The sequence below is a fragment of the Heteronotia binoei genome, chromosome 5, assembly GCF_032191835.1.
Source record: "Heteronotia binoei isolate CCM8104 ecotype False Entrance Well chromosome 5, APGP_CSIRO_Hbin_v1, whole genome shotgun sequence".
In the NCBI taxonomy this organism is placed as follows: domain Eukaryota; kingdom Metazoa; phylum Chordata; class Lepidosauria; order Squamata; family Gekkonidae; genus Heteronotia; species Heteronotia binoei.
Genome location: NC_083227.1, coordinates 123,650,692 through 123,677,690, shown reverse-complemented (window position 1 = coordinate 123,677,690; position 26,999 = coordinate 123,650,692). Strand labels below are relative to the sequence as shown.

The 26,999-nt window shown below is 42.6% G+C and overlaps 1 protein-coding gene across 2 annotated transcripts in view; it reads right to left on the bottom strand.

Annotated features, from left to right (window-relative positions):
- Positions 1 to 14,064: 14,064 nt before the first annotated feature.
- Positions 14,065 to 26,999, bottom strand: part of GLRA1 (glycine receptor alpha 1) — a 120,330-nt gene continuing 107,395 nt past the window's right edge. Inside the window, exons 8-9 of one of the 2 annotated variants that reach the window (XM_060238315.1) lie at positions 25,229 to 25,375; positions 14,065 to 15,310 (exon numbers count right to left, since the gene is read on the bottom strand). In XM_060238315.1, the coding sequence (XP_060094298.1) occupies positions 15,020 to 15,310; positions 25,229 to 25,375 (438 nt within the window). In that variant the 3' untranslated portion in view covers positions 14,065 to 15,019. Of the gene's footprint in view, positions 15,335 to 25,228; positions 25,376 to 26,999 lie in introns of both variants that reach the window. The other variant, XM_060238314.1, reaches the window with a different exon arrangement.

Here is a 26,999-nt window from a genome sequence, read left to right as displayed (position 1 = left end):
ACCATTTCCTTGTCTAGCTTCTGTCTTCTATGATGCCCTTCTCAACAGCACTGTATTTACATTCACTGAAAGATGTTCATGATTCAGTGTTGCTGCCCATTTGTATTGATTGTTTCAGCTTCTAAACTCATGTGGGAACAATGTCCTTATGTACCAAACAGTAGCAAGGAAGTTCACAATTAGAGGATCTACTTACTACAAAATGCTTTACTATTTCATTGTCCTGGAATCATATTTCTGGACTGGGGGTGGTGGTGGTCTATTGACTTGTTTTTCTTGCTAGCTTTAGTCTCATTCAGCTTTACCTGGTACCCACAGCTTCCTGTCATTCTTTCCTTGTTAGAGAATCTTCAGTTTCTACTGTGTTGTTTTATGTTGGATTCCTGGACATAGAATCAAAGGCAATGAGCTGGCCAGCCAGCAATAACCATGTTGATTGATCAGTCAATCAACATGGTTATTGAAACATAATTTTAAAGTGTGATGGCGCTTCAGTATAGCCTGAGGTGCCAGCCTGCATTATAAAAATGATTCTTTTCTACAATTTTAAGAAAATGTGAGGATGATTACAACCACTTTAGGTGATGTCTTGAAGCATACTTTCTCCTTGCTTGGGATTCTGCAGCTTTCTGGGTCTTCATCTTCAGTAGCCCTGATCTAGTTTGACAGTTAAATGACCATTCTTCATTCCCAGCCTTTTTGTCAATTATTATTTCTTCCTTCTTCCTGGCAGGGAGGCTTGGACTGGTGAACTAGTGACATTCCCTTTGCAAAGGACTGCCACTGGCAGCTATATCAGGGGGTAAGGTGAACCCAGGCCATTTGGAGAATTTACTTGGGAACTGCTCTAGTCCTGTTTATCCATCTTTGATGAAACACTGGTGTTCTTCTAAAATGTCAAGGCTGCATGGGTTATTGGCAAATTAAAGAGATGGATCTAGATTTTTGTTGTTGTTGCAAAGTCACCTGCTAGGGACAATAGCAGTTCTCCAAGACTGCATATCTCAAACACAGGAGGAAGTAAGATATAAATAAATAAATGTCTGCCTCTTATTAAGGTACTGATAAGGTGGATGGCCCCTCTGATTCACATGTGAAAAAATTTGTTAGAGACATCAAAACTTCCATACCTGACCTTCCTACTAAAGCTATGTAGCTTCAGCTCAATATAGCCCTTTTACCGCATTTTGCAAGATGCTTGGAATGGGCATATTCAAGAATCCATGGGTGCAAGAACTGTGGTTTTCCCCCTTGCTTCCCTCACCAAAGAAGTTTGTTCTATGCTGCCACATAGAGGTATATCTACATTGCAGTCTTAAACCATTTTTGGACAAGTTAAATTATAAGCCAGGAAGGTTAGAGCTTGTAGTTTGATGAAGAAATTGGTGGATTTGTAGCACCTTCCTTAGAACTTTAATAAACCTACAGTTCCCAAAGAAGCCTTAATCATGTATGCAGATGAACACCGTAATCCAGAAATGAGCTTGCAAAGTTTCAGACTCATGGATGGTAAATGTCTTTAGTTGCCTGGACTATCAGTGAATATTGTTGAATGATGATGAATGAGGAAATGATAGCAGACAGTTTGGAATGGCAATGGCCTGGGCATATTGGTTTGTGCATCATTGTTTACAATTACATTACAATTTTACAAGCCTTGTTCACACATTACAATGAATGCACATATAATCCATGTACAATGTACACTTGATTTTTCCTTCAGCTGCACATTGAGTGATGTTACATGTTACATTCAAATTGATGCATAAACAACTTAAGGTGTGACTGAAACCACACACACTTATCCAGTTACTGGTCCCTGGTTTTATTTATAAAGTGAACACATGTTGGCTCTTTCTTTCAAATAGATGTATGTGCCTACATGCAGGAAGTACGTGCATTCACTGCAGTGTGTGAGGCTATGGAAAGTGAGACTTGCTCCATAACCACAGAGACTTGGATCTGTGATTAGAAGTGGTGAGAGACAGGCTGAATCCCTTACACCAAGAAAATAACCTGTGGCTATGCTCCAATTACAAGCTTGTTCCTGGATGCCACTTTCCTGGGATTGTTTCTCCCCCACCCCAACTGCCTTTTATTTTAGCTGCTTTCTCTAAGTGATTTTATTCTCCCTTTCTAATGCCTCGGGAGATAGCTCAGAAGACTTGCTTTCCCTTTAGCAGAAAGGGCAGAGTAGGCTGCAAAGAAAAGAAAAATCAATTCTCTGATGCAAAGTGATTAGTTTCAAACAGTGAGCCTCTGTGCTGTGTTGGAGTTACTGCTGATGGTGTCAATCCATGTGTCTTAAAAGTTTAGCTTGAGGGGAAAATGCCTTGAGCACAATTGATTCAGGCTGGAGTACAGACATACCTTAATAGGCCAGGGCAATGGGGAGAACTCATCAAACCAAGGAGTGCTGAATCTCTCCTATTAGACTATATCTCTAAACACAAAATGGATGTTGATGTTGCAATGATTGACTGTGCATGACCAGTCTTTTTTTTTGGGGGGGGGGACACCAGCTGTGCGTATGTGTATGCATATATGCACATCTTCTGCACAAAGAAGCCAAGCAGAGCTGGATTTACACACAAGCAAAGGAAGCTATGGTTTGGAGCCTCAGGGTATTAGAGGTCTCTACATAAATCTGTTTGACTAAATTATTAGAGTAACACACTTCTGGGGGTAATGTTATGGGGTCTCAGCATGTCTTATTCTGATCCTGAAGTCAGGTAAATGTTGCTGCCCCATGGGCATTTGGAAGTAGGAATTAATCAGTGAGGCATACTGACTGCAAACTAATCCTACATAAATAAATTCTGTTTCCTACAAAATTATAAAGCTACATAATCTCGCCTCATTCTTCAAACCATACCTCAGATGGTGATTCCTAAAGAAAGTTGCATCCTTCTAAACCTGTTGACATAATTGGATTCAGAAGGGTGTAGCTCAGCTTTAGCATTGTGCTGAAAGTCCGCTATTTTTATGAAACCTTGGACTTAAATTCTTGGTTCCCATGCACTACTGAAACTAAGCCTAAGGACATCCAGGAGCATTTGTACAGCTTACTCTGATCTCTTTTCCTTTTGTTTTCCCTCCCCTCTCTCTGCAGTATTCTCCCCTGAAAATATTGACTGTGACTACCTGTCTTTTTGCTTAGGTTACTCTGTAAATTGCTGTGTCCATTGGTAGCATTATGTAATAGTAAAAGCAATTCCAAAGAAGATTAGAAACTGGTAGGCAATGGAAAACAGCTACAAGTATTTTGGGCTGAGTCCTGACACAAGGCAGGGATTCATCAGGGATAAGGGATTAATGGAGATGTTAACTTTTCATATACATGGTACATGGAAGGTTGCTCTCCATGTGATAAATTCATTAGAAAATGCTTTAAATGTTTCCCTTTATTTCAAATCCAGATAATGGCTATATCCTTAGTGTTGCATTCTGCATGATTAACTTAGGAATACTTTAATAGACATTTCATTTTTTGTTTATATGTTTGCCTTTGCTTTAAGTGAAAGACTCTTAAAGGAATATTAAAGAAAAAGGAACCAGATGCTTGTCTGTCCACTACTACTGAAAGTTTCCTATACAATTTGCTAGTCTTTGAAATTGGGTACACAGCATTACCTTGGAAGTTTCAAAAATTAGATGACAAATTTTAATTCTTGATTTCTGAAAATTATTAATTGGCATGAAGCTCAATTTTTAAATTTAACATCACAGATAAAGTAAGTGCTGACAGCACTTGAAAGCACAAGTCTTAAAAAACCACAGCCTCAGTACATTGACCTTTAGCTTGGAAAAAATGCACAGAGGCCTGAAAAATCATTAAAACAATGCCCTCTGACTCATGACTTGATTTCAATTAGAAGCTCAGGATAAGGATATATAAAAACGGAATACAAATACAAAACGGAGGTACTTTGGTGTCCAATGTTATTTAAAAGATAAGGACAGAAGTGGCTTGAAATAATTGTACCATTGATGTTGGAACTCATTTGATGAAGCCTTAACCACTGTGGAAGACTACTGATCAAAACGGAGAAAATAAAACAAACCCGGGACTCTGAATGGAACTCAAGTATAAATACTTGCCCATGTCGGGTATTCCTTGCTGTTAACCTTGTATACCGTCACTCCATCACTGATATTGTTTGGGAACTGGATCTATATATGGTTGGATTCTGTCTATCTATTGTAATAATTTATCTTCTTTAGGTTCCTGTCAGTCCAGACATAATTACAATAACACAAGATTCAGTGGTGTGTGGATCCTACCAGGTTTGGCAGTATATGCAGTATGATGACCCCGCATTCCTCATATCTGGCTAGTTACTGGAATATGCTTGGTTAGAATTCCTGAGTATGCAATTCCACTGATTACTCCCACATGCGTCACTTCCAGATTTGTCATCAGTGGAACAAATCTGAATCCTGTGATTTTTGACCTTCAGCACTTAGTTCATGTAGAGTGTCATTTGATATAGTCTTGAAGGGTGTTAGAATAGGATATATAAATGGATGTACCCTAAGTGTGTCCAGATTATTGGTACTAGCAGATTTCTGGATATGTTCATATGTACAGCTTTTCATATAAGAAAACAACTCGGTAGTAGTAGAATGCATTAAACAAACAGGATGTTTTATTGGAACTACCTTATAAAAACTGGAAGGTACGGTCAAAAAGCTCAAGAACTATTATTCACAATTCAGTACTTTGTATATTTTGAAGCCAAATGTGATTGGGGTGGATGGATGGATTCTTTTGACAAGCTTCTATGTGAATTTTTTTTTGGGGGGGCATCTAGTTCCTCTCTGATTTTCCATACAAAGTTTTAAATTTTTTTAAAATATATATATTTAAAATATTTCTACTGTTAATTAGTCCTGGATTAATTATTCTACCTAATACCATAGATATCCCTGCTGGACAGAAAGTACTTTAATATTTAAAACATTGTTTATATTGTACCTTAATATGAACAAAATAAATCACAGTGAGCAAACTGCAAAGGAAATTTTTAAGATGAAACATTACAACTTATTTTTAAATGAGACAGAGCACTCAGAGATTTCTGTGGGAACTCTGTTTATAGAGGTGGCTGGACTCTGTTTTGAGAGTTCTTTCCTGAATATATTGATTTCCAGATGTATAAAAATTACTTAACATTTATAATATTTTAATAACAACTCTGTAAGGTAGGTTTCCAAATTCCAGATAGGGAGCTAGAACTGAAAGGGAGCAGCTTCAAGCTGTCTCATGAGTTTATGACAGTGGGAAGACTTTCCAATCTCTGGCTCAGACTTTAGCCACTATTCGACAGCAGCTCCCTAATGTATGTATAGTAACTTACTTTAACAATAGGACTAGAAACACATTAGCAGTGCAATAACAAAATATGCATGTGTGTTTGTGGGAGAGATAGATCACACCTACTATCCCCCACTCACATGTGTGTTTATCAACATAACATCTGCCAAAGCTTACACATGTGAGCTTTGCCTGTGTGATCAGGGATTCTGCTTTTTACATATGAACAGTTTGCACATAACTCTGCAGAAGTTATAATGGATGGATAAGGGGATGGGGTCAGTGGGTAAAAGGAAATTTGAGCCTACCTTCCCCTATATGTGCATTAACTATTGAACATTGTGATGTGTGTATAGCCTATTTGAAATCCTTGGATGAACTAATATCAGGAAAGTGGATCCAAGGATTTTGATAGGTTGGTACATTTCACTATCCAAAGGCATTGTGATGACTTGCTTACTCATCAGATGGTTGATGCTATCTGCATTGATAACAATGATCTGCTGATGAGTTGGGGGTGCCTGGACCCAGTCCCTCTACTCCTAAGCAGGTGATTGGCAGTGTCAATGCAGACAGCTTTATCTCTCTGTTGCTGCACATCTTTGTGGTCTCAGTCTAACCAGAGGCCTTGCATGCTAGAGAGGATTTTCTTTTGTCTTGCACAGAAGAATATTTTTCAAGCAGACAACATCCAGTATGCTGGGTGAAACATTAAAGTAGGACCAGGTATTTGTGTGTCTGGGGGTGGGGGGAGACTCAGTCTGAGATATTGGATACTTGAAGTATAAGGTCAGGTTCAAATTAACTTTTCTATCAGTAGTGCAGAACTTTCCTGTCTCCACTCTCCCACAGCAGCCCAAAGCACTCTACAAGATGCTAGTCTTGGAGGACAGGAGAACATGATGAACAACATGAGGAGGGTATATAGTAGGAAGGAGAAATTGGTGGAAACTTCCTTTAGTTTAGAATCAAGTCCAAACGGAATTCTTCCCTGGTGATACTTTCTGTGTATTTCTGGCAGCATCCTGTCCCAGGGCCTGTAGCTTGCAGTGCCTTAAGCACCCGCACCTTCAGTTATAGCCTCCCAAATTCCTCATCACTCAGCAGCCTAAAGGTAGGCTTTCATACCCAGACTTTCAATTTGAAGCAGTGGCTGTCTCAGACTCCACCCTGCCCCCCCCCCCCCCAATGCCAGTAGAAAGCTCAGAATGGGATTCCAACAGTCCTGTTTTTTCTTGCACTTGTGTCATCTGATAAATATGTCCATATGCTGGCCTGGAGAGTGTGTGCCTGTCTCCCAAATTCTCCTTCCCAAATTTCTACAGTTATTATCAGGCATTGTCAGGTGTGCTTGCCAATAACTTATGCGGCTTCAGCACATAAACTCTAAATTCTAGCTATTGTTTCAGCAGGTTATTTCTTTCAGGCACATTGAGAGAAGGTGCCTCCTTTCAGCACAGACAGCAAGCCTATTGTTATGCTGGTGCTTTGATTAGCAGACAGAAGAGGATCCTTCCTTCCTGTTGCTCTGCCAACAATCTCCATTTGTATGCTGCTTCTCTTATCTAATTGCTGCCTACAATTTACCAATACAGTAAAACACTGAGTGGGAAGAGGAAGGTCAGTAAAGGCATTGCCATGAAAAGGGACACAAACAAGAAATCTCATTATGGTCTGATTCTGTCTGCTCTCTCAGTTAAAGGCCTTTTGTCCTTGTCACTGGTTCTTGGAAGCTGTTCTGAAGCAAAACATTGGAGTCTATTCCTTCTGATTTAAATCCCATCAGAAGCTTTTCTAAGTAAAAGGGAATTGGGACTGCTGAGAGAAGAGACTGGTGTTGTAATGGCACAATGACTATTTTGTGGGATGAGAGAAGACCAATAGTGTATACATGAATCAGAACAAGGTGGCAGAAAGGGCTGTACCTCTAGCTGCAGGTGGGCAGGCTACCCCTCCCCCCCGCCCCGTTCCATGTAAAAGACTCCCTCAAGTTGGGAAAAAAGAGACATCTAGCATTGCAATAGATGCTTTTGAGCTGTAGGGCTGGAGAAGAATCTTGAGAGTCCCTTGGACTGCAAGAAGATCAAATCAGTCAGTCCTAAGGGAAATCAACCCTAACTGTTCCCTGGAAGGTCAGATGCTGAAGCTGAAGCTGAAACACTTTGGCCACCAAAGGGAGCAATCACTGGAGAAGATCCTTATGCTGGGAAAGGCAGAAGGCAAAAGAAGAAGGGGACGGCAAAAGATGAGATGTCTGGACAGCGTTATTGATGTAACAAACACAAATTTGAGCAGACTTCGGAGGATGGTGGGAGACAGGAAGGCCTGGCGTGACTTTGTCCATGGGGTGGCAAAGAGTCAGACTCGACTGTGCGACTGAACAACAACAAAGCATTGCAAGGAGAAAAATCCTAGCCCAGCCTGATCTTTGATGTACTAGTTTTCCAATTGCAAAGAGTTTTTCTAACAGGGGAACATTTACAGATGCCATTCCTCACCTGCACTATGAAGTGGTGCTGTCCATTCCACCCCTTCAGCCACCAACCATTTTATTCTGCTGCATGAACAGATCAGGAACAGATTATAGACCATATAATATAGCAAGAGAATAAATAAAACACTGCAGACTGTCTCAGATCAGGCAACCTGCAATGACTGACATTATTTTCCAAACTGCCTCAGGCTCAGAAATGTAAGCCTCACTAATGAGAGTGAAAAGCATGAAAGGCCTAAGCTAGGCTTCCATCCAGGGACACTAGAATGATTCTAAAAATTACTGCATAACAATTTCAGCCCTGGTGCTAATCGTAATACTCTGAAGGATGACGGATCACTATAATTATCTTTCAAAATAATGAAGAGGCTTGATAAATACAGGCAGAATGTACTCAGGAACCCTGATACCCTTCTTCCTCTTCACAGGCTGGCACAGCTGTAAGAGCAGAATTGCCAAAGTGTACTTTGTGCATTGAGAGGCATCTAATCCTGCTGCTGTGGATGAAAGTGGGACTATTGCTTCTGGCTAGACTGGGGAGCAGGATGCGGTCCAAAAACTATGGGATTTCCAGTCATAAACAAGCTGCAGATTCCAAGGCAAATGAAGTCATACCTGTCAGTTTAGACTAAAGGAGCCAGGAACACACTCTTCATTAGAACTGGAGAGAATCACTCTGCTACAAGCTAAGTGGCATTAAGGATAACAGTGACAGATCCTATAAACTCATTTTTACTGGGTTGCCAGGTTGGGGTTGGGAAATTCCTGAAGATTTGGGAGTGGAGCCTGGAGACTGCAGGGTTTGGGGAGGGAAGGGCCCTCAGTGGGATATAATGCCAAACATTCCACCCTCCAAAGTAGCTGTTCTCTCCGGGGGAGAAAACAACAACCACTGTGTACAAAACTCACTACAAAGTATATACAAAATAATTCTAAAGTCTATATTAATTTCAAATTATACCAAATATACAGTATATCAAAAAAGTTTCACAAAAGGAAAGGATCCACAGTATATCAATGTCCAGAGAATGTCCAGTCCTTCTCCTTTCTTGTTTAATCCCATGTGGTGTCCAAATTCCTTATAAATCCTGGCTCCAAAGGTGATGTTCCCTTACATGCCCGCCAGCTTGGATCACGTTTTGCATGAATGCTTCCTTGAAGAGCCAATGTGCTCGATTTTTCTTTTTGACGTCAACTAAGACCACTTGATCAAATTTCCAATAGGCACTAGCTCAAGCACTTGATCAAATTTCCAATAGGTACTTGAGCTAGTTGACAGACATGTAAGGGAACATTACCTTTGGAGCCAGGATTTATAAGGAATTTGGACACCACACGGGATTAAACAAGAAAGGAGAAGGACTGGACATTCTCTGGACATTGGTATACCGTGGATCCTTTCCTTTTGTGAAACTTTTTGATATACTGTGTATTTGGTATTATTTGAAATGAATATAGACTTTAGAATTATTTTGTATATATTTTATGGTGGGTTTTGTACACAGTGGATGTTGTTTTCTGCTACAGATTGTGTTGCCACTTTTGTATGGTGTTCTCTCCAGGGGAGCTGATCTTTGCTATTTGTAGATCAGTTGTAATTCCAGGAGATCTCCATGCCCCACCTGGGGGTTGGTAACCCTATGCCAACCTGTAGAGAGAGAGGTTTGAGCCTGGCACTTGACCATAGCTTTGGCTTCATGCTTGTGATTAAAATTTGGGAGCAATGCTGCATTGTTGACTGGATCAATGGGGCCTTTCCAGTAGATTTTTGAAACCTGTGCATGGTTTGATATTCTTCCCAACACAACACTTGCCATCACTACGTAAATCTTTCCTTGACACCGATGGATCACCAGGGCCAGGGACAAGTACTGGCTTCAGCGACTTCTGCTATGTGGGCTGTATGGGTCAGGCTTGGACCCTGTGCCATTGTGCTGGCACTGAGACTCTTGTGCTGGCACTCTGACTCTGTATGAACCATCACCAGATCATGATAGGACTATAAAACCAAAAATACTCTCTGAATGAATAGTGTCTCTGCAGTGTTTTTAATTCCAGACAATGCAGGACAATCCTTCAAGCAGAAAAGTGATAAGGGAGTAATTTGGGGCAATATTGAAATAGGTTATGTAGTATGATGCGTGGTGAATCTAAGGGCATTTGCGTGCAAATGACATTAAGAATGCCTGTTAGTCTGGACTGCATTACTCATGAAGTTGTTAATACAGACCCAATTGTGAAAGGTAAAATAGACCATGACTGGCAACCTAGGCAGGTATTATATGCCCATTATATAGGCAGGAAATCCACAAACCAATGTTGTGGAGACGGGCTTTCAGGCATTAGCTACAATTTCTGTAATCTGTTAACTGGCTGGAATACTTTCGTTTCCCAAAACCAACAGAAAGAACCCCTACAGAAAACAATTTCTGTTTTTTAAAAATGGCCTTCAGCCATGCTTTGACCTCCATTTAAGATTGTGGAGTTACACCTGAGAAAACTTGGCTCAGTCAATGTAAATCCAGCCAGGCAAGTCTGAATATAGAGCAGGCAGGCAGCCGTGCAAAGCACTGCTTAATGCGTCTTGGTCTGTAGCATCTGTGCCAAGGTGAACCTTGCCTCTATTTCACGTAAGTAAAGAAAGAGAAAGGCAGCCAGGGATTTTCCCAGGCAGCAGGGAGGCTGTAGCAGTAGCTGCAGAGTCTGCTCTCGTGTCAGACAGGGCAGGTAGGGGAATTCCCTCCATCTGCTCATTGACTTCAGGCAGGAACACACAACAACTGAAAGTGATTACACAATGCACAACAGGCTACTCATGCTGCAGCAAATCGACAAGCAAGCTCAGCCCAGGGGCAGCTGTGGGCTCTGGACAGGACTCACAATGCAGTCTTTGGATTCTAACAGCCACTGTGGGGTAATGGTGTGGGTTTCAATGAGTCAAGTGCATGCTTTCTTTGGAATAAACGTTTTGTCAGTCAAGAAGATGGGTGACAGAGGTTTAAGTTCCATGAATGTGGGAGCTGGAGTGGAATACAAAAGCCTACAAATGCCTTGGGTTTTCCATGCAGCATACTCCCACTTGCTTATTGCTGTCCTGCAGTGGCCATATATCATCAGACACCATTTGCCAATATCACCATTTGCCAAGATCTTAACAAGTGCTCTAGAATTCATTTATCATCTGTCCAAAGCTCACAGCTGTCTGAATTCACCATATATAGAAACAGACCCAAGTGTTTGTGGCCTTGAGCAAGAGGCTAGATTGTCTTTCGTGTTCCCATCATGCCTTCGCTATGTAAGAATAAGAAGACGACCAGCCTTGAGAACATGCAAAGAATTCTCTCTCATGGCTGTGGAAGCACTGCCAGAAACTGGCACTCTCATTAACAATATTTAAGGCATCTAGATTTCTAGATTATACCAGACATTACTGAAGATGGGCAATTACAACCCATTAACATGGAAGCTTAGGGGTGGTACAGTTTGATCAGGAGACCCTCGAGCAATTTCTGATTCCCAGCAAATTCCTCATTCCACCATTGACTATGGCTATTTACTCCACTCATATAATTTCATGGCAATGCTACATAGATTAGGATGTAATTGTTATGCTTGAAACAGTTAATGGTATAATTGTAGGATGGTTTACAAAGCTTCTATTGCTCACTCCCCTCAGCATTCTTTCTCTCCATGATGTGGGATAGAGACCACACTGGCAACCCCAGCTATAGGAAGGCACCTGTGCTTTTTTAACCAGGTCTTGATTCTAATCCTATGGAAACACCATTCTATTTTATCCAAGTAGCAGAGTATCTGAATATGTTGTGCATTCCTCAGGCTTTTTTCAGAAACTACTGCATTGTGCTCTGTGATGTGAAACAGAAGCATCTTTTTTCTAAACAAAGCCCAAAATATAGTTCATCTGAAAAGCATTGAAAGATTGTTCCTTCCATTGACAAAGCTATAGTGAAGTCTGCTTACACTTTCTGAATCCCTCTCCCACTTCCTGAATCCCTCCCGAAGGAGGCCAAATTAAAGTCCACTATAGAAAGGGCCTTTTTGATTGCAGCCCCCTACTGGTGGAATCAGTTACCAGAGGAAGTAAGGGCCTTGTGGAACCTTGTTCAGTTCCGCAAGGCCTGTAAGACCACTCTCTTCCAGTTGGCTTTCAACTGACGTTGAGCACTGAAAACTGAAACATATAACATCAAAGATATTAGCACCAAATTACTCTGATTGTTTTAATTATTAATGGTGTGACTGTTTTAATTGAATGTGTAATTTATAATATGTATTGGTTTAAACTGTTTGTTGTGGTTTTATGTTGTGAGCCGCCCTGAGCCTGCTTTGGCAGGGAGGGTGGGATATAAATCAAATAAAAATAAATGAACCTGATTTTGTGGGTGCGGCTCTCTCGATTCTGGCAGATACCTTAACAGAAGCTTTAGCCTTCTTCCAGCCTAAGGAATCTTTCCCGACTTAAATGAAGGATGGTTCCTTAGCCTGCAGGAAGGCTTCAGACATTGAACAGTGTAATGATAGGATACATGTCACATGGTTATATGAACTCCAGTACTTATTTCTGATTTTGATACTTGATTAGGATACTAAAAATCAATAGAGGCTATTGATTTTTGTTTGAACCAACTTCTCCTCACTTAGGGATGTGAAATGGTATAGTAGAGCCCAATATCATCTGATCTTGGAAGCTAACCAGGGTTGGTACTTGGATGGGAGACCACCAAGGAAGACTCTGCAGAGGAAGTCAATGGCAAACCACCTCTGCTTAATCACTTGAAAATCCTATGGGATTGGTGTTAGCTGGCTGTGACTTGACAGCACTTTACATGCACACATCCTCAGTAGAGGTCTAGCCATAAAATGTGGTCTTCATTTTATAAATCAGAGTTACTGGATTCCTGAACCCACCAGATAGATTGGCAAAGAATTAGGGGGTCTAGTTTTGAATTGATTCTTTTTAAAATATTGGCTGCTACTGCTCTTGGAATGTGAAACCAATTTCTTGGCTGTTGGATTGAAGTGAACCAAACATGCTGCAGAAATCTGGACTCAGACCAATTCCCCACTCACCTTATGCTGCTCTTATGTTCCTCTTCTCAGCGGGACTTCCTTCCAATTTCAGACTATCTGCCCAAGTGCTGCAAGTAACACCAGCGTTTTTGAGCGGCAAACAGAAACTGGTTTTTAGAGGTTTCTGTTTGCTGTGCAAAAACGCTGATGTTACTTGCAGCCCCAGAGCAGATAGTGTGAAATTGGAAAGAAGCCCCGCTGAGAAGAGGAACTTAAGAGCAGCGTAAGGTGAGTGGGAAATCAATGTTGGATTCTGAGTGGCAAAGTTGAATGTGCCTCTGAAGATAGTTTCTGTACTGCATGTTGGCTGTAAGAAACACAATCTGAATACTAGAAGTTGTAACATTGGGAGCTTAATTTGGGCTACAGTTCTCCACCGATCCAGACATTACAAGGAAACATTCCAGTGATTGTCTTTCCACTCTTTGAATAGCTTAATCTTATCTTTCTAAGGTGCCAAAAATTTAACTAAAAATCAGCAATTTAGTGCCTTGACAAGTGCACCAAAAGGCTTGGGATTCCCACATCAGCTCCTCATAGCTATATAAACAGATTTCCTTTCTCTTCCACCCCCCTTTTCCACTCTCAACACTTACTACACTTTCTATTGCTGTAAAAAGTTTCCCCATTAAAACTTAAACTTCCCCTGTGGAGCTGCTCTGCTCTCATCCCCAGTTCATGTAAACCCTGATAAGTATCTCTCTTCCTGCAATGTAGCATTAATACGGCCCATAGAGGGGAGAAGATTCCCACAAATGCCAAACTGCAGAGGAGCTGCAAAAGCTGGATCTTGCTAGACATGAGAGTTAAATGCAGCACTGAAGAGTTACAAAAATATAGCTGGGCTAGAGATTCCTTTTGAATATAAGTAATGCTATGAAATGTCAGAAAATAATGCTTGGCTTTTCTGTATATATACTATCCTTTCCCCTTCCCCAACCCAGATTTACACATTAAATTTTTCTGTTGCTTCCATTTAAACACACACATACCTGCACACCGCACACACATCCTCTATGCAGGCATTCCAATAGTTTTCTTCTCTCTAAAGAGCAGAAGTGGCATACCTGGCTTGCGTAGGTTTTGTTTTAAAGCCTCACAGTTGCTATTGGCTTATTTAGCAACTTAGCATCTTTTTAAAAGAAATACAGCAATCATTTTAAGATAAATTATATTTTTTAAACACTGCTTTCCTTACCGCTGTGATCACACTGGGGGAATCCCACTGAAGTCAACAAGTATGAGTAGTGATTTATTTGAAAGCCACAGCTTATACCACCTGCACTGAAAACAGAAGGCACAGCCAGTATCTCCTTGAAATCAACAGGAACATTTCCCATTTGTTTAAGTGCAACAAATGTTATAATTTCAGATTGTTACTGTGGGATTTTAAAAGTCCAATGTGCACAACTCTGAAATGGATATTGGACTCTTAAGTAAATATTATATAAGATTTTGGGGATCATAAAATGATTGCTTTCTAATATGTGAACTAGCTAACCATCTACTAATCCCTGCAAACCCTGAGCCTTTTTCATTTAAAATCTCCCCTCCCATCTAAATCATCCCATCTTCAAACCATATGTGAACAACACAAGGAAGTATACAGTTATATGACTTTCTCTTTTACTTGTACTTTTTAAAGCGTGCTTGCTTAGAAACTGGTATGGCCTTATAGAGCAAGAGTCTGGTTTAAGCATAATTGCAGTCCTCTTTGCACATGGAATTATGAATCATTCCATTGGCTTTAGAATTTAAGCTGTTAATAGGCTAAAAAAGGATTTCTTTTTGCATTATAATTAAGCATGAATATATATTTAATATATTACACTGCCTGGACTGCTGCCAAAGCAATCCTAAACTTCCTTATACTGTAAAACAGTTTGCCCCCCTAATCTCCCCTGACTCAAGTTTTGAAAGCTTTCATCCCATAGCCCGCCCACCCCTATAGTATTCTTCAGTTCATATATTTTTTTAAAAGTCACCCCACTTTTTAAAATAGATATTGCCACATTCTTAAATTCATGCATCACTGCATTGCTATTGCACATGGTGTGTATAGAGGAACCATTTTTCTTGCCTTCTCAATCATCCATCCTTCCTTGAATTCTGTCCCCTCATTGGTTGTGTACGTCTTCCCTTCGGACAATCTTGTATATAATCCAGTAGAAAATGTTGAAGATGAGGAAAGCCATGGGGAAGCCGATTCGCGAGATCTTATCTATCTTCTTGGCTCGCTGGACAAAAAGCTTGCGCATTTCGTCAGCAGACTTTGAAGGAGGTGGGGCTGGGTTCGCCGTATTGTTGTTGTTGGCTCCTTTCACCGAGATGCCATCCTTGGCTTGCAGGCAGGCAGGCCCCATCCCATAGGCAGAGAAGTTGAACCTGCCTTCTCCAGTATCATCCTCCTGAAATATATTGAACATAGGGCTCTACTTACAAATAAGATATAGACAGTGCACCCTCGCTATAAGGCTCTCCTGTCATGACTCAGTCCCAGTGCAATTGGGGACATGTATCTCCCATGATGCTTTGCTCAAGGGGGGGCAACCCTTTCTTGAGGAGATTAGCCTTATAGATGGGTGCAGTGGAATGTACAGATGCAAAGCAGGGGATCTCTTTACAACCAGAAAGTGGATTGATCTATCTTTTCTTCTGGAAACATTATTATTTTTCTTTCAATAAATATATCCCCTGTTTTGCTTCTGCCCCTCCTCCCCATCCATACCTTCTTTATCATTGGCTTGCCCAGAAGGAGTGGGCTCCATGTAACTCTTATAGTAAAAATCATTCCATGAAAATTTCTATGGAGTTACATGGACTTTTAGCATAAAGGGTCATCCATTAAAAGATACCTGTATGCATCACGAATAGACTGTATTCGTGATGAATCTTCCCCTTTCCTTTTGGTTCTTTGGCTGCTGACCTTCAACTCTGTGCTTCCTATTTCCATTTTTTAAATAGGTTTTTGAAGAAGTAAAAGGAAGCACACCTACTCCATAGATTGAGACTGGTTTAACAGCTATTCCTTTTTTTTCAAGGAATCAGATGTACATATGTATTGTAGGAATTGTATGTGCTATGAATTCTCACTATCTTCCAACTCTCAGCCCTACCATTAAACTGGTATATCATTAATATAGATCTGCACTACAGCTGTGCCCTGAGAGTTTGATTGCCAGGGACTTCACTTGCCATGCAAGCATGATTTTAGATGGGTAGAAGCTAGCAGGGAATAACAGGAGCAGTTCAATAATTTTTTTAATTTAATAGACCTATTCTGACAGTTTAAAAATTAAAAAAAATAGCAATTAGGAGGACCCCAGTGGGAATACCTATGTTGTATGTATAAACTATTTTCCAGAGACAGTATATTAAATTCTCTCCCTCCTCTTCCTGGCATTGATGAATAATAAAATAAGATAACTCAGATTATTCACTGCAATAATACAATGAATCTCTATTTTTTCCGTACTTCCCCATTTGGAGAATCCAAAAGGGGTCTTCAAAGTTAGGTGTTATCCCTATTCCATATCTGGAGTGACTGAACCAAAGTGATCTGGTCAAAGTACAGAGCCAGGAAGATAAACCAATTTAACCAATGACCCATACTTCAGAATCTGAGTTAGTTGCTCTGGTGCTCTAAATCAGGAGTGCTGGGGGGTGGGGGTGGCAACATGGCTTCTCTTATGCTCTTAGGAGTTTGCAAACTCGTTGAGCCTGTGTGTGGTTTAGGAATTTTATGAACATGTAATCAGTGAAGGTTTTAGTGATTCTTCAGAACCACTGCCTTTTGGCACATCCCTCTGCCTGGGCCAAGTGAGGAGTGATTCTCACCCTGTATGAGGTGGGTCCAAGTTTACGCCAGAAGTCAGCTGCCCAAGCCTAAAATGGAGTGAGTACAAGCACAAGCAGCCACTGTCTGAGCCTCAGACAGGACAGGCATGACTGGCTGTCGCTGCAAGTGGTCAGGGCCCCAGACAGAGTGGGTTAGAGCAGTGGCAGTGGAAGTCTGCTTTTTCTTCTTCCTACTCTTGAGGTGAAGGGGCCATGGGTGGTCAACCTTCCCTCAGAAAGAGCCCATGGCAGCTGTCTCTATTGCTTATTGGCTAAGACCACCCTTACAGGTAATGCCTACCATATCAAAATAGCTTTGACCAGGCCTCAGATTCAGCAGGAGCTCACAGGAGCACAGCTCCTGAACCTTTCTGAGGGTTCCTCCTCTTCCTCTCCACCTACCTTGTCCATTGAATAGTAGGTGGATTAGGAGAGCAGGCAGGCAGCCAGCCAGCTACCAGGGACTTTGACACATCCCCAGCAACCCTCATTAACACCTGGAGAAGCATGCACCACTCTTTCTCCACTTCTTATGTGATTTTGGGTGGTGGGTGGTTTTCTGGCCTTTTGACTGTGAGGAGAAGGTGGCCTAGGAAAGCTCCATGCGGGCGAGGCCTGGGTGGGCTGGCTGGATCTCTAGCCATCCCAAGCAGGCCTCACTCTCCCAGGGCTCTCCTTTCTTGCATCAAATTGCTTTTGGCTGGGGTGGTGGTAGCATATGCTAATGAGCTCCACCACCTATTTTTCTACAAAACGACCCCTGGCTGTGACCAATCACAAAATGTCTCACATGGGTGTTAGGCTTAATCACAAAACACTGGGAAGTTCCACAAACCGTTAAGGGGTTCCAAGCCAAGGGTTCTCCTATAACAGAGGGAGCTGTTTCCCAAAAGGTGCTTCCTGTAGACACAAGGGTAATGTCTTTTGGGATCTTCAGAAGCAGCTCTGACTGGATGAAAGCTAGGATTGGCTCTTTGCTTTGGGGAAGAGATGCTCTGAGAGGAAGCGAGTGGACACCAGAAAAGACATTGACAAGTGCCATGGCACCCAAGAGTACCCTGTTGGCATCCACTGCTCTAAATTCAAAGGTTACTTAGCAATTCCACCAGTTGCTGCTCCAGATATAAATATATAGAAGAATGATCTATATTAAGACACAGGCCATTTAAAATGTTGTTTTTCCCAATTCGATGTCAGCAATGCATTGGAGAAAAAAAGCCATCCTAATTCTAATGGCAGTTTGCACCCATCAATTCTAATGGCAGTTTGCACCCTAATTCTAATGGCAGTTTGCACCCACTCTTCCCACCCTTCCCACTTTGAATTTTTTTTTGAATAATGTAGCAAACCCTTCTGTACATGCAGCAGCTTCCTTTAGTCATTCTTTGGAGAGTATCTTTTAAGAATGGCCCTGCTTTTCATATTGCATGGTATGGATGAATTACACTGTCACAAGGTCACAGCCAGAAACTTATGAATGTGGTTGAAAGCACTTTGGGAAACCTGAGCAAAACAATATGGGATAAAGCATTGCTTGATCTAGAATTAGATAAAAGGCATATGACTTACCAACAAAGCCTTTTAGATTCAATAGCAGGGATAGGTCTGCAAACCCACACCAATTTTACTTCAAGTCCATTGGTTCTGCCTCCAGTCAGCACTCAAGAGTGTGGGATCTCTTCTTTATCTACCATTTTACTTATGTTTCCTTCTATGCTATTTCACATTCAGGACCAGATCTACATGGTTTTTTTTTTGGGGGGGGGGAAATTAAAAAATTATGCCCCCTTATGGGCCATTCTATCTTATGATCCCAAAGAATACAATGGACTCCATACCCAATTTGGCGCACCCCCTCTGTTGGCACCCGGTGCAAGCACCCCCCTCTGCCCCCCCCCCAGATCTGACCCTGTTCACATTAGCAGAATCTGGGCATCTAAATATATATTGTTCTTTATGACCTATTAAACCCGGGATGAAAACAGTCTTTTTAGAATGCCCAAAGGCTTGGTTAGGGAAAGCAGGGTTTTTGACTTATTTTCTTTGATCCGTGCATGCCGTATCACAAACTATATTGCCAACTTCCCTTTGTTGCAAAGCTAGCTTGTCATACAGCATAGTTGAGGGCTGCTCTTCAAAAAGCAGATGCCAAGAATTATCCAAAATTTTTGCCTCCCTTTGGCAGTGTTGCCAAGTTCCAAGTGTGGTCTAATGATCTTCTGAAATTATAACTGATCTCCAGACCGCAGCGATTAGCTTCCCTGGAGAAAACAGCTACTTGGTTGATTATGGCATGATACTCTACTGAAGTCCATCCTCTACCCTTCCTAGGAGCCACCCCCAAAATTCCAGGAATTTACCAACCCAGAGTTGGCAACCTTACCTGACAGTACTCCTTTTCATCTTTCTCATCTTACAATGTTATGGCTACAGTGATAGGATTTATAATTTAGACATGTTCCCTTATGTTTACTAGTGTTAATGAACTGGGAATTTGTGGACTTGCCCTAAGACCTCATGATTTTAGTTAGATTTAGAACTATTTATTTATTTATTTATTTATTCGATTTATATCCTGCCCTCCCCACCAAGGCGGGCTCAGGGCGGCTTACAACATACAATTCAAAACAATGTTAATAAATATTAAAATACATTGAATAATTTACAACAGTTAAAACTATAAAACAAGAAAACAATCTAACAGTTCGGTGCTGTTCTCACAACCATTCCTTCGCAGTTTTTAGGTACTAGTCAATTATATGCCAACCGGAAGAGGACCATCTTACAGGCCTTGCGGAACTGCCCAAGGTTCCGCAAGGCCCTCACCTCTTCCGGTAGCTGGTTCCACCAGCAGGGGGCTGTGATTGAAAAGGCCCTATACCTAGTTGACTTCAGACGGGCCTCCTTTGGCCCGGGGATTACTAGCAGATTTTGGGAACCAGATCTAAGCACTCTCTGGGGAACATGTGGGGAGAGACGGTCCCTAAGGTAGGTAGGCTATATAGGGCTTTAAAGGTGATAACCAGCACCTTGTACTGAACCCGGTATATTATTGGCAGCCAGTGCAGTCCCCAAAGCACTGGCTGAATGTGCTCCCACCTGGGGAGCCCTAATAACAGCCAGGCAGTGGCATTCTGCACTAGCTGCAACTTCCGGGTTCGGCACAGGGGCAGCCCCATGTAGAGGGCATTACAGTAGTCCAACCTCGAGGTTACCGTTGCATGGATCACTGTTGCCAGGTTGCTATGCTCCAGGAAAGGGGCCAACTGCCTTTACCGCCTAAGATGAAAGAATGTGGACTTAGCAGTGGCTGGCAAACCACCCAGTAAAAAGTCTGCCATGAAAATGTCATGAAAGCGACGTCACTCCAGAGTCAGAAATGACTGGTGCTTGCTCAGGGGACTACGGTTTGGGGAGGAGACGGTTGGGGGGAGACGGTTTGGGGAGCAGACAGCTTGGGGATCAGAGGGAGCTCAGTGGATACAATGCCATACAGCCCACCCTGCAAAGCAGCCATTTTCCCCAGTGGAACTGTTCTCTGTAGTCTGGAGGGTCAGTTGTAATTACAGGAGATCTCCAGCCCCCACCTGGAGTTTGGCAACCTCATCAAGGGGAAATCCCAGCATCTAGAAATGCCTCCCCCCCCCTTTCTGATTCTTCTTCTCAGGGATGGAGAAGGAGAGCCTGGCATAAGAGGAGTAAATCAAGTAAGAGATCACAGCATAGCTCTGCTAAGAACAGCTGCTCTTGGCAATAGGTAATGCTCCATGCTGCGTGAGGCTGGAGGAGGCTTTCAAGTACTTTGATAGATCTGTGTGCTGTTCCCCCTGTGGGATTTCCATGCATACATAATATTTGTTCTGAATTAGCACCAAGATAAAAGTCAGTTGGAAGTTCATAGAATTATTATTTCTACACTTTTGGCATTAAATTATAAAAAGAGATTCCAATTTGTTTAATAGGCAGATTTAGATTATGGTGACACAAGAAAATGTGGGTTATCTAATTATTAAGTGGATTTTGCTGTTTTAATTTCTATGATAGATGAAGCATTGAAAATTGCCATTAAGTTAAAAGTGAAGGGGTGACTTAAGAAATGGAATGGGAAATGGCCTTTTCGACCTCAACAAGAATTTGTGCTTATCAAAGGTGCTTTCCAGAAACGCATTACTCTCCTTTACATGAGTTTTAAAACCTTCCTGTTGCCAGCAGGTGGCAGTAATGTGAAGCAAGAACTATGTGAATGAAGCGTTGAAATCTGCATTGTAGCTTTTTTTTATAGAGGCAGATCAAGATGGGTAGCCGTGTTAATCTGTCTGTGGCGGTAGAAAAGAGTCCAGTAGCACCTTCAAGACAAACAAAATTTGTGGTAGGGTATGAGCCATCCCCTACCACTAATTTTGTTAGCCTTTAAGGTTCTACTGGACTCTTACTCTTTTCTACTATTATAGAGGCAGGTCAGGTGACTTCTCAAATTCCTGGAAGCACAAACTCAGTGCTGCAGAACCGGACAAACCCATGCAAAGATTTATGGGAACATTTCTACTTTGGGGATTCATATTAGAACATTAGAGAAAATTCATCACAGATCTTGGAAATGATTAGGTTGTCTGGATTCATGGGTTTGGCTAGTGCAGGACTCTCTACAAAAAAAATGGAAGGATAAAAGACTGGCAGAGGAAGGACCTGCTAGATCCTCTGACTGATTTTAAAGAAGCTGAATCAGATACTTCAGGCTTGCCAACAGGGACTTCATTCTAATATTAAGTTCCTATGGTTTTCTGTTTGCTTTTTTGTGTTCCTTCATGTGACATAGATGCTCCTCAGTAATAAAAGAGCCATAAGATGTGGTTCAGTGCCCGCACTCTTCCCCTTGCCTGATGCTCCAGAATTTGTCCAGGTGAAAGGGCAGAACTTCTGCACCACCCAGGTTTGAGAATCTCAGGAGCAACATAAGCAAAATATATGGACTTGCATTCTGTGTAAGTCACCCTCAGCAGGGGCCATGCAGACATGGACATTCAGTGAGGACTGATCTGCCCAAAAGTGAAGTCACTTAAGAAGCAGCAAAGGAGATATTTCTCCAGAGTGGCAGAAACCCCAATGCTTTCCTGCTCAACAAAGGTGTTCTCCTTTCATTTTGGTTGCTCTGCTGCCTGCTGAACATTAACACTAAAGTACCCTAGTACTGCAAAGGAGACAGAATGAGAGCTGTGGTGGAAACAGGAACAGCAGAAACCTGCTGTGAACAAAGGCTCCTGTCTCCTTCAAGCCTTCTTCCAAACTACTGATCCCAAGCAATCAATACAAATATAAATAGGAGGCTTCATGCACAGTTTCCACACTGACAAAAGAGGAAGTCCAAATTGAATTTGACAGAGAATTTAATCAGCTGCCAAGAGTATGTTTATATCACTTTAACTATCACTGGTAGTACCAAAGAATCCAGGAATATGTAGCATGGCAAAGGCACTGAGAATTCTGGTAGAGACCCTCCCTTTAGAACAGAAGTGTAAACGTGTGACCTGGGGGCCGAATCAGGCCCCCAGAGGGCTCCTATCAGGCCCATGAGCAACTCACTGTCATCTGCTTCCTTCTCCCTCTCTTGCTTTCTTTTGCATCACAATTTGCTTTGCCAGGCTTGCTCCATCGCACAGGAGCTACACAGCAAAGCTGCTCCCTTGGGGAGGAAGTGGGGGAAGGAGAGCTAGCTTTGCCAGGCTCTCTCAATTGCACAGCAGCCAAGCCTCTCTTCCTTCGGTTGGCTGAGGCTCAACAAGCCAATGAAGTAGATTAGGCTGAGTGTGTGTGTTTGTCCGTGTCCTTTATAAAGTTTGTGTCTCCCCTGCCTGGCATTACATTTTATGACACACATGGCCTGGCCCGACAACTTCTCATTTATGTCAGATCCAGCTCTCATAACAAATGAGTTCGATACCCCTGCGTAGAACATGGTGCACTGGGGAGAGGGAACGCTAGTTAACTGAAGTTTGTGAAAAGATCATTAAAATGACCAGTTTCATATCATGTAACTCTTGTCCTCTCTGTCATAGTGCTATTCAAAATGAACTTTCAAATTCAACCCATTCAGTTTCATCTAGACTTATTTTATTTTGCTTATCACTCGCCAAATCTTCACAGACAGCCTGAAGAATTCTCAGAAGTTCAAAGTAGTTTGCATATTCCACGCCCCACCCCCCAAAAGGGACTAGTCCAGTGAGATTATTTCATTTGTCTATTTATACTTTTATTAACCCCCTTCCCCAAAAGAGAGTCAAAGCAAATTAAAAAAGAAAAGGGACATAATAGTTTGTGTCCTCCTTTTTGCCACAAACATAGTAGTAACTAAGCAGTGCTACAATCTTTTTCACAGAAGGCAGCAATAGTACTGGTCACAATTAAATTTGGAACTCATCATGTTCTCGTAGTTCACTTTCATTATTGTTTGATCTAATGCAGACATAGCCATCCTGTTATTCTTAGGGGTTGTAAATCTTTACTAGTTGTATAGAAGGGGAAGGTTTTTTTAGTGGGTGAAGCTACATTGGACTGTGGAGAGTGGAAAATATGCACCTGCCAGATAGGTAGGTAGAGGAGACACAGAATACCTAGTGCTGCAATCCTGGCAATCATATGTCTATTTATGAACTTGATCCAGAGTGCAGATCAGCACAATGAAACCACATAGAGATAGGGGAGATATTTCTGCAGATCAGGTTTGCTGAAAAATCTTAAATGTTAAAAAAAGCTGGGGGCTAACTTTGCCTCCCAATAGTAAAAGAGCTGTCTATGTGTTAAGTGGCAATTTGGCTTTTCAGTGCAACCTAGAATAGTACCCAGTAATAAGACGGGGGTAAAAGCCTGTGTGGGGGAGGGAGGAAATGGCAGGAGGCAATCAGGCAATTGGGGTAGGGGATATGGACAAAAACTTTGGGACAGTCTTTTCTAATCACAGGCTGTGAGTAGAAAGGACAACTATTCTACTAGATCCCCTGATGTAGCTAACATGAAACATTATTTACCGGTAATCAATATCTGCTGTCTTTGATTGCACCTTTGGGTTTTTTACAGGGGAGGGGATGGGATGGGGGACCAAGAGAAAAAGTTGAGGAAGCTGGGGACAGTGAGATTTCCCCTTTCTGGCAAGCTTTTGTGGGTCTATCTTTTGCAGCCACCTTTGGCAGTTAAAGAGCATCTGCTGAGATTGTTCCAGCAGCTGCCACCCTCAAGCAAGCTGAAAACAATCAACAGCATTTTGCTGTGGGCCTCCCACTGTTTCTAATCTAAAGTTGTTGTGTTGTCTAATGTTTCCTCCAAGCAATGACTCCTCCTAAGCGGCAGTGTTTTGCCAATGGCACAGAGGTAACAAAGCCCTCCTGTTGCTACTCTTTTAAAAAGTCCACACTAAGTTAACTGTTTTCTTCTTCTGAAAAATCCCAGTGCGAATGAACTCATTTCTCTTTCATGTAGTCACCAGTGAACTCAATTGCAAGGATCAGGTTTCATACAGGATTGTTTGACTAAGCAGCTTTTACATAGTTTAGATCTGTACAGCTGATCATTCCCTTCTTTTGTTTTTGCCACTAAAGATTTTGACATGGTTAAATAAAATGGGCATAGAATTGAGCCTTCATCTCTCTTTATATTCCATGCTCCATCACAAGGAAGGTCTAAGTTGAGGTTGCTGAACCTTTGGTGGTACAGGGAGGACAAACCAACCCAACTCATTTTGTTCAAACTACCATTAGTCATGAGCAAGGGACATTAATCCTGGTTAGAATGGCCATGGACCTAATCAGATACTTGGCTGGTGAGGTAATAAGCCGCACTTACTTGCATGGCTGTGTGAAACTGGCCCTTGAAGGATGCCATTCCAAGATCGCTCCTGCCTCCCAACCCAACTAGTAAAGCAGCATGGAGTGTGCATGAAAACAGCAGCATGTGAAGCAAGGCAGCCATCATAGCTGGGAGAATTTCACTTATAGATATAAGCCCTTGAATTGACAGTCAACATATTTTGTCATAAATGGAGAGCAAGCTGAATGTCATAAGGACAACTGGATAGGCTTGTACTTTGATTCTCTCAAATCCTACTCCCTCCTTAATGTACCCATACAGTAAGGGCTGTTTTATTCTTTATGTATTAGACAGCTTTCTTAAGTATCCACTGTGCATCATGCAGTGAGCACAATAAGGTTCAAAGGGGGAGATGTGTTACTGTGAAAGCATAAGTATTTTCAAAGAACATGTGCCAGGGAGCATAGATTTGGATGCGTATCCAAGGCACTTTGCAACTGGCTGATATGCTCATCTCCCTTTCAAACGCATGGTATTCATTTCACACACACATGATGTGCAGGCTGCAATGTGCCTGCCGTATATAATGGCTGCCAACCCCAAGTTTTTCTCAGAATGAATTTAAACTTGTGTCCTGGATGCATCATTTCAGCTGTGCTCTGCATGGTGATACTAACTTGAGTATTGCCTACCTTATGGTGCCGCCTCCTTCTCCTGAACCTGAGCAGCTCTTTGTGCTGTCGGGAGACAAAGTTGACAGCAGCATATTCCAGAAGAGCTGAGAATACAAACAGCAGGCACACAGCCATCCAGATATCAATGGCCTTTACGTAGGACACCTGCAAAGAGGAAAGATATCAGTTTAAGGTGCTTTAGTGCAGTATAGTAAAGTTTAAAAAGCCACAACATTTTATTTAGCTGGTCTGGTGAAGGTGAATCACTCCCCTGTTGGGCTTGACAACACTGCCATAATTTTCAGTCATTGTTGATTTTCACAACATTAGTAGGGTAGGGGGGGTGATAATCTTCCTGGGGTGCAGGCTGGTGGAGAACTTCTGTCTTCTTCAGACTAACTTCTAGGCCGAATAGCTTGGCAGAGCCTGCAGCAAACGTGGACTATTGCACCCTTCTTAAATCTTCGTTCGCGAAGCCAAGCCGAGAGAGAGAGAGAGTAGGGTAAATATTCACTTAGATGGGTGGGAATGAGATGGAAGCAGACCCAAATGGGAGGCTTTGTCTCAAACCTTCAAGTAACGTAAGAACTCTTACTACATAACTCCAACTGTCCAGGAGATAAATCAAAGCCCCAATAGACACATTTATGGACCCCAACTGTTTGCTTCTTATTTATGAGAGGAGCACACATGGGATTGGCCAGGCCCAGAACTGATTGGTTTCACCCAGTTTGGGTGTGCATCCTTAACACAATTTGAATTGGCATGCTGGTTAGAATGCTCATTTGGTAATTCTCATTACAGTAGGGTTGCCACCTCCAGCTTGGGAAGTTACTGGAGGTTTGGGGGCAGTGCCTGAGGAGGGTGGAGTTTGGGGAGTGGAGGGAGTTCAGAAAAGATGTGGTGCCATACAGTCTCCTCTGTGGAGCTCCCATTTCTACCAGGGGAACTGATCTTTGCAGCTGGAGATCAGTTGTAATTCTGGGAGAATCGTGGTCTTGCAGCCTGCAGCGTAGCTGCTAGGCTGCTTGGACCTGTTTGCCCTCCAGGGCGGGAGAGTGGGACTGCGCCGCGTTTAGGCGCGCTTTGCTGGGGGCGGGGTTTAGCCGCGTCAACGGCTAGCTCCCCGTCCCTTCTTCAGTCCCTCGGCGATCGGTGGACTGGGAGCGTGCGTGTCGGGAGGCTCTGGATGATCGGGAGCGTTTTCGGGAGGCTGCTGGTGTTCGCGCGTCTTTCTTGCATCGTGGAGAGAGCGAGTTGGGGCTCCTTGTGCTCTTCGCAAGGAGCGGCGGCGGCAGCTTTATTTGAGCGGCGGCAGCTTCCTTGTGCAGCGGATCGGCGCTGGCCGGCTGAGTAGTTCTAGGGCCTGGGTGATAGAGGGAGTTGGGCTCCTTGTGCTCCTCGTGAGGAGCGGCGGCCACAGCTTCATTGTGCAGCTGGGGCCTGGGTGATAGAGGGAGTTGGGCTTCTGGAGGGAGTTGGGCTCCTTGTGCTCCTCGTGAGGAGCGGCGGCCACAGCTTCATTGTGCAGCTGGGGCCTGGGTGATAGAGGGAGTTGGGCTTCTGGAGGGAGTTGGGCTCCTTGTGCTCCTCGTGAGGAGCGGCGGCCACAGCTTCATTGTGCAGCTGGGGCCTGGGTGATAGAGGGAGTTGGGCTTCTGGAGGGAGTTGGGCTCCTTGTGCTCCTCGTGAGGAGCGGCGGCGGCAGCTTCATTTTGCAGCTGGGGCCTGGGTGATAGAGGGAGTTGGGCTCCTTGGGCTCCTCGTGAGGAGCGGCGGCCGCAGCTTC